This window comes from Papaver somniferum, unplaced genomic scaffold (assembly GCF_003573695.1).
Source record: "Papaver somniferum cultivar HN1 unplaced genomic scaffold, ASM357369v1 unplaced-scaffold_99, whole genome shotgun sequence".
Classification (NCBI taxonomy): Eukaryota; Viridiplantae; Streptophyta; class Magnoliopsida; order Ranunculales; family Papaveraceae; genus Papaver; species Papaver somniferum.
In genome coordinates, this window is record NW_020653081.1 from 8,640,756 (window position 1) to 8,646,679 (window position 5,924).

The 5,924-nt window shown below is 35.6% G+C and overlaps 1 protein-coding gene across 4 annotated transcripts; it reads left to right on the forward strand.

Moving 5' to 3' along the window:
- The first annotated feature begins 1,456 nt into the window (after nucleotides 1-1,456).
- LOC113346292 (ribosome biogenesis protein BMS1 homolog) lies at nucleotides 1,457-5,242 on the forward strand. 4 transcript variants are annotated; one of them, XR_003358474.1, is made up of 8 exons: nucleotides 1,457-1,771; nucleotides 2,569-2,712; nucleotides 2,821-2,999; nucleotides 3,100-3,192; nucleotides 3,580-3,675; nucleotides 3,916-4,076; nucleotides 4,185-4,424; nucleotides 4,558-5,242. XR_003358474.1 is itself a non-coding variant. In XM_026589838.1 (6 exons), exons 4-6 carry the CDS (start codon nucleotides 4,071-4,073, stop codon nucleotides 4,756-4,758), a joined length of 447 nt encoding a protein of 148 aa, XP_026445623.1. In that variant the 5' UTR covers nucleotides 1,462-1,771; nucleotides 2,821-2,999; nucleotides 3,580-3,675; nucleotides 3,916-4,070; the 3' UTR covers nucleotides 4,759-5,242. The 4 variants fall into 4 exon arrangements, 1 of the variants encoding a protein (XP_026445623.1); XR_003358473.1 differs by lacking the exon at nucleotides 3,100-3,192; XR_003358475.1 differs by lacking the exon at nucleotides 3,100-3,192 and having other exon boundaries at nucleotides 2,569-2,616.
- Nucleotides 5,243-5,924: the final 682 nt, after the last annotated feature.

Below are 5,924 nucleotides of genomic sequence, written 5' to 3' on the forward strand. Positions count from 1 at the left end.
AGTTGATCCAACAAACCTGCATCAACAACCAGTGTTGATCAAAATAATCTGGATATAGTACAAATTTTCAGTGTCAACAATGAAAAATCTATGTCAACAACAAGGATTTTGCTACAAAAGAACAGCATGAACAACATCATATATGTTACTTCACATCGCATTAGTATGCAATATGTGCAAATGTGAACCTGCAATATGAAATACTACATGAACATACATGCAAAATTAAAAAAATTCACTGCAAACCATAAGAAAAAGCCTAAATCTAACCCAAGCTACAAATTCAAATTACGTCGCACATCACTCAGGGGCTGCCCCCCATCGTGAAAGTTATATTCACTGTCTAATGTTAGATAGTAAACTAAGATATGCGAACTGAGTTTATAAACACTAAATTGTAACATCTAATTGATTACACTAACATCTAACTTATAATTATACCAAAACTGATTCATCAACACTCAGTATTCTCAAAAATAATTCTTCAATACTCAGTATGATCCAAATAATACTACTAATAATTCATCCACACTATGCAAAGTACATTGAAGCAACAGAACATAACAGATCAAAAAAACTCATGAATTATAAACCTAACATTGAATCATGAGCCGATCTAAGTAAAACAACAGAAATTCAAAAATCAAAAACCGTGGACTGCAGATTGAAGAATTGAATAATACCTGTTTGAGAGATGAATAACGATTTCGAATTCAAATAATATGTAAATGAACCAATCAATCTAGTAGAATCAAACACACATAATCAAGCTTCCAAAAACTCGTCCTCTGCAACATAAAAAACAAAAAAAATGAATTTAGAAATTTAGAAACTACAAATTGAACATGCAAACATCATAAAAATTTCTACTCATCTTCAATAACTAATCACCATTACCAATTTGTTGCAGAAAAACAGATCGAGAATTTTCGATTGAATCTGTTGTTGATGAAGAAACTCAATTCAGATCTCAGATTTAAAGGATCGAACAATTAAATCAATGAACATAGATTTAGTAGAAGAAGAAAATGATGAATCAACTGACGGATATTCTTCTACTGATTGAAAACCAAGATTTCGTAAAAAAAAATCGAATATTTTTTTCTTCTCAGCTGACGAAACTCGAGTATCTCTCTCGAGTCTGTTTTTCTTTCGGTTGATAACTGTTTTTTGGATTTAGATTATTAAATATATATATGAAGGGTATAATTGTAATATCGCATTTTCTTAATGGACACCTGATGGGCTTTGGATTGAGAGGGTTATATTTATTGTTTTATAAGGGTAATTGTGAAGTCCGTGAAAAAAAAAGGGCATTTATATAATTTCAACTAGATAAATAACCGCGTATCCATGAATATGGTCACATTTATTTTGGAGTTGTACAGTTGACAAAATTCGGCCCACTTTTAATAGCAGCCGTCTCTTTAATCTGGGGTTAGGGAGTAAACTGGATTGAAGAAGCGATGAGTTGGAACCAATTACTGTACTGGAATTGGGTTCCAATATAATAACCCTCGCTTCTGATACCAGAGAGAGAGAGAGAGAAGGATAACCGACGTTCAATTAGACATGAAAACTAATTGAAGAGGAAGTGGGATGACCGATGACGACGACGACAGCACCGGCGACGAGAAGAAAATGCCGAACGAGGAATCCGCTCCATATGTTGTTGTAGTTGTTGGAAAATCCTCGTTGATCAAGTCTTTAGTGAAACATTATACCCGTAAAACTCTTACCGACATCACAAACCCCATTACGATTTTATCAGGTATATATATTTTTTCTCTGCCGTATTTCATTTGATTTTGATTTATTAGTCTTCGGTTTATTCAAACTACGGATACAATTTGTGGAGTTTCCTGATAATGTCAATGGCATGATTGATGCTAGTATGCAGACGCTGTGATATTTCTTATCGATGCAATTTATGAATTTGAAATGGTATATCACACGGTATTGCATGATGAATTTCTTTGTTGAGTCAAGGATCTTTAATTAAGATCAACAATCTCATTGATGCCGTCTCTTTACATTCACAGACTTTCATAGTCTCCGGTAACTTCTGTCATAGTGATAACTGTGCTGAACACTGACTCTTTTTTTTTTTTAAGAATTAGATTTTTCTACCCATTTGATTTAAAATTTTCATGATGCTATTGTTATATCTTTTCCTTTCAATTGGAGAGCATTATGCAGCTTTTAAATTTCTATCGCATTTTAAAACCAAACCATATAAACATGTGAGGTTGGCTTGCACTGATAAAGGAAGTGAGCCAAGTTTCTATTGCATTCAGAACTGATAACAGCAGCGCCCCTCCTACTTTATTTGATGAAACCACATGCTTAATAAAGATATATAGCTCTTTTCAAGAGTTTAATTTAATAGTTTTTGATTGTTTATGAGGTTATTTAGCTTTTTTCATCTTTCTTTTTTTCTGCACTCTTTAGTCATCTACGACGTTAAACCTTAATTTCATCCATTGTCCTGAGTACGTGTATGTTCAACTTTTTGTAGAAGCTGTTTAACATGTTTTCTGTATTGCAACATGCTTCCATTGATTTCAGGAAACTTTCAAGTTCCTTAACCTGTTAAAAGTTCACGGAATGCGTAAGGTGATGGGGGTGCTTACATATCTTGATAACTTTAATAATGTTGATCACCTAAAAAAAGCAAAGAATGTTCTGTTTATGCGATCTCGATCACGGGATGTAAGTTTCTTGGATGAAACATAGTAAAGAAGCTAGTTATAATCTTGTGACTATCTTATAATATTTAGTTATAATGGTCACATATTTATAAACTTAAGTAACATCCAGGTATTCAAAGGATGAAATTCGCGAATTGGCGAGCTTCATATCGCTTATGGAAGCTGCACATCCTTATGTGCTTTTAGATCATTTTGAAGATGTCACTGCTCCAGAGGAAGTGCGCATGCATAATGAGTGCACTAGAGATGTAATCTTGTATGGGTAGTGACATCCAGAAAGGAACTAAGGTACTTCTTTCAGCTAGACTTGCTTTTTGTTTTATTACGTTTTGAATCTAAAGAAGACTTCTTGTTTTGTCACATTGTCTAATAACATATTATGCCGCAGTTGATTTCGATGTCTATCTTGGTAATGATAGTATACCCATATCTGACTATTATAACATGCTCCTGAATCACATTTTTCACACGCTTTTGCACGGTATGTTTCTTTTAAAGACTTATTATATCCTGTCTATATGTTTCTTCATATTTTTCTTACTTTTACAAATTTGCTTAATTGAGAAGAAAAGAAAAGATACCAATTTTCAGTTCATGTTTAGGTAATAAAGACAAAGAAGTCTATCATCTATTTCTAGAAGCGAAATATAGAGTAGAGAATGACAGTCTGAACTGTAATGCTAAGTTGTTCGAGTCCATTCCCTTTGGTTATTTAATGTTTCTGTTTCCTTCGTGGTTCATGCATTAGAGTTTTTCTATGCTCGACTTATTTTCCAACTATGCACGTGTGCACGTATTTCTTTTCACTTCCGCCACGAGTTAGACTGCAGTTATATTATATGGACTAACTAAAGATGTATTACACCAGGTGCATATTGCGGGTATTGGTGATTTCCATTCAGCTTGTATTACAAGTGTCGCTGATCCTTTCCCTTTACCGCCTGTTGATGGCCATAATCTGGAGGTACCCACTTTATAAAGTTTAGGTTTTAAGTTTTGAGTTGAATAATACTCTACCTTTTAGACTCTAGAAAGGTGATACTTCATATTTGTTCATTGGGAATAATACTGCATAATGGTGTCAATCAAGGTTACGTAGAAAATGACGCTGATTTCTCTCACTTAACTCTTGAAAATCTACGAACTGATTGCAATATCTGTATATCTTCAATTAACTTTGTGGATCTGTGTATTTTAAAATCAGGTTGATCTTGATGAGATAACCTATTTGGAGATCGGGAGTATTAAACCGGGGACTTATCTAATGTTTGAAATCCGTGGCATTACTTTTGAAGTCGTCCTCCTTGTCAGCCTATTCTTGTTGGAGGTATTGCTCCCGAAGAAGAAAATGCTGGATATATGCAGGTTATGATGCCTTTTTCTAAGTTTAACTTTACACTTATGACTGTAAATTATAAACCCAGCTGAACTCTCTTGCGCTGTCTGCATTGTTATGTATTTTGTGTTGCTCAGGCGGAACTTAAGCAACGTAGCCGGCCCACAAAATCATTGAAGACAAATAATCCAATTATGGTTTCGGTTGGTTGGAGAAGGTACCAGACAACACCTATCTATGCCAGGGAAGACCGCCATGGAATGTATCGAATGCTCGAACACACTCCTGAAGACGTTCCTTGTCTTGCAGTATTTTGGGGCCCTCTTGCACCTCCCAACACTAGAGTTGTTGCTGTGCAGAGTCTGGCAGACCACGAGGTATGATGTATTCTGTTAAGATAAAAATATAATGATGTTATCGATAAAGATATAATGATGTTATCCTTCAGTTAAGTTGTTCATTTACAAAGTAGTAACATATTTGCTGAGTAGCTTGCATTTGAATCCTCAGTCAGCATTTCGGATTTTAGCAACTGGGGTTGTACTCAATAACCATGCTGCAAAGATAGTGAAGAAAAGCAAGCGGATTGGAACTCCTTGTAAGATCTTCAATGATTTTGCCCTTACCAATGACATGTTTACATCAGATGATGAAATTGATCAGTTTAAAGATGCAAAGATTGAGACTGAGAGCGGAATTGGTGGAAGCTGAATACGGGGAAATTGGAGATGCTACTTCTGAAGTTCTTTGGGTTCATCTTTGCTTACTGAACTTAATTTCTGTTCTTCTTCTCCTCCGGCTCTGTGGTGTGACAACTTAGGGGCTACTTTTCCAAGAACCCGATTTTTCATCATCGCATGAAGCATATTGAGATTGCATTTATTTTGTGAGGGCCCTTGTAGCTGCTGGGAAACTGTTTGTGAAGTTCATTTCTACTGATAATCAAATTGCAGATGCTCTTACCAAGCCATTGTCTACTGTTAGATTTGCTTTCTTATGCAACAAGCTCAGTGTCACTGCTTCTGCAGTCCCCCTGGACTTGGGTGGGTGAATGAATGTAATAAGGGTGTGGGTGAATGAATGTAATAAGGGTGTAACAAACCTCAACTGCTATCTTTTATTTACTTTTGTTTTCAGATGAGTCAAAGTCAGTCAATCTGTTGACTTGATTATATATACTTACCCTTTCTCTGTGTTTCGATTTGTCAAGAATCTAGAGCTCTTTATCGGGCCTTCAAAAGAGCTGTGGTTGGACTTGGATTTCATTGGTCCATAAAATCTGGCCATCCGCCATCTTTAGCTTTTTCGTTTCACTGGTGTCTCTCTAGCACTGCCGATTACATAATTGGTCTGCACTACTTTCTGAGTTTCTCTGTTCTTTCTCTGTTCTATAGAGAGCAGAATGTGTCGGGGTTTAGCTAAAGAAGGATGTAGAAGTAAATTATTATTTTTTATTTTTTTACTGCATCTATTCCGAGAGAACAGACGAGTAGCCAGTTTGAATTGCCATTTATAGCCGGGCTGTGTGGGGTATTGGCTTGAAAACTTACTCCTCCACTCTCTTTTTGACCTCCTTTTAGCTTCTAGTTGACTGTAAAAATTATTCACTTTACTTTCTAGTTGTGTGTTTCTCTATTCCTATAAATTAGAACACTTGAAGATAGGGTATTTACAGTCCCTGCAGGACTGCATTGACCCGAAGAAAGTGTAAAAGCTAATGCTAGATAAAACGAGAATGCTGACGAGGAAAATACAATAGCATTATAGTAGTCTGTACACTCGACCTAGTGGGAAATGGTATGGAAGAACAAATAATCAAATTCCTCCGGCATTGAAAAGGTCTCAGTCCAGTGGCAAAGAATTCGGTTTAAATAGTA

What these genes read in the sequence shown, in the direction of transcription:
- LOC113346292 (XM_026589838.1), top strand. An exon ending in AGAGTCTGGCAGACCACGAG is followed by an intron (nt 4,425 to 4,557) that starts GTATGATGTATT and finishes TTGAATCCTCAG; the next exon opens with TCAGCATTTCGGATTTTAGC.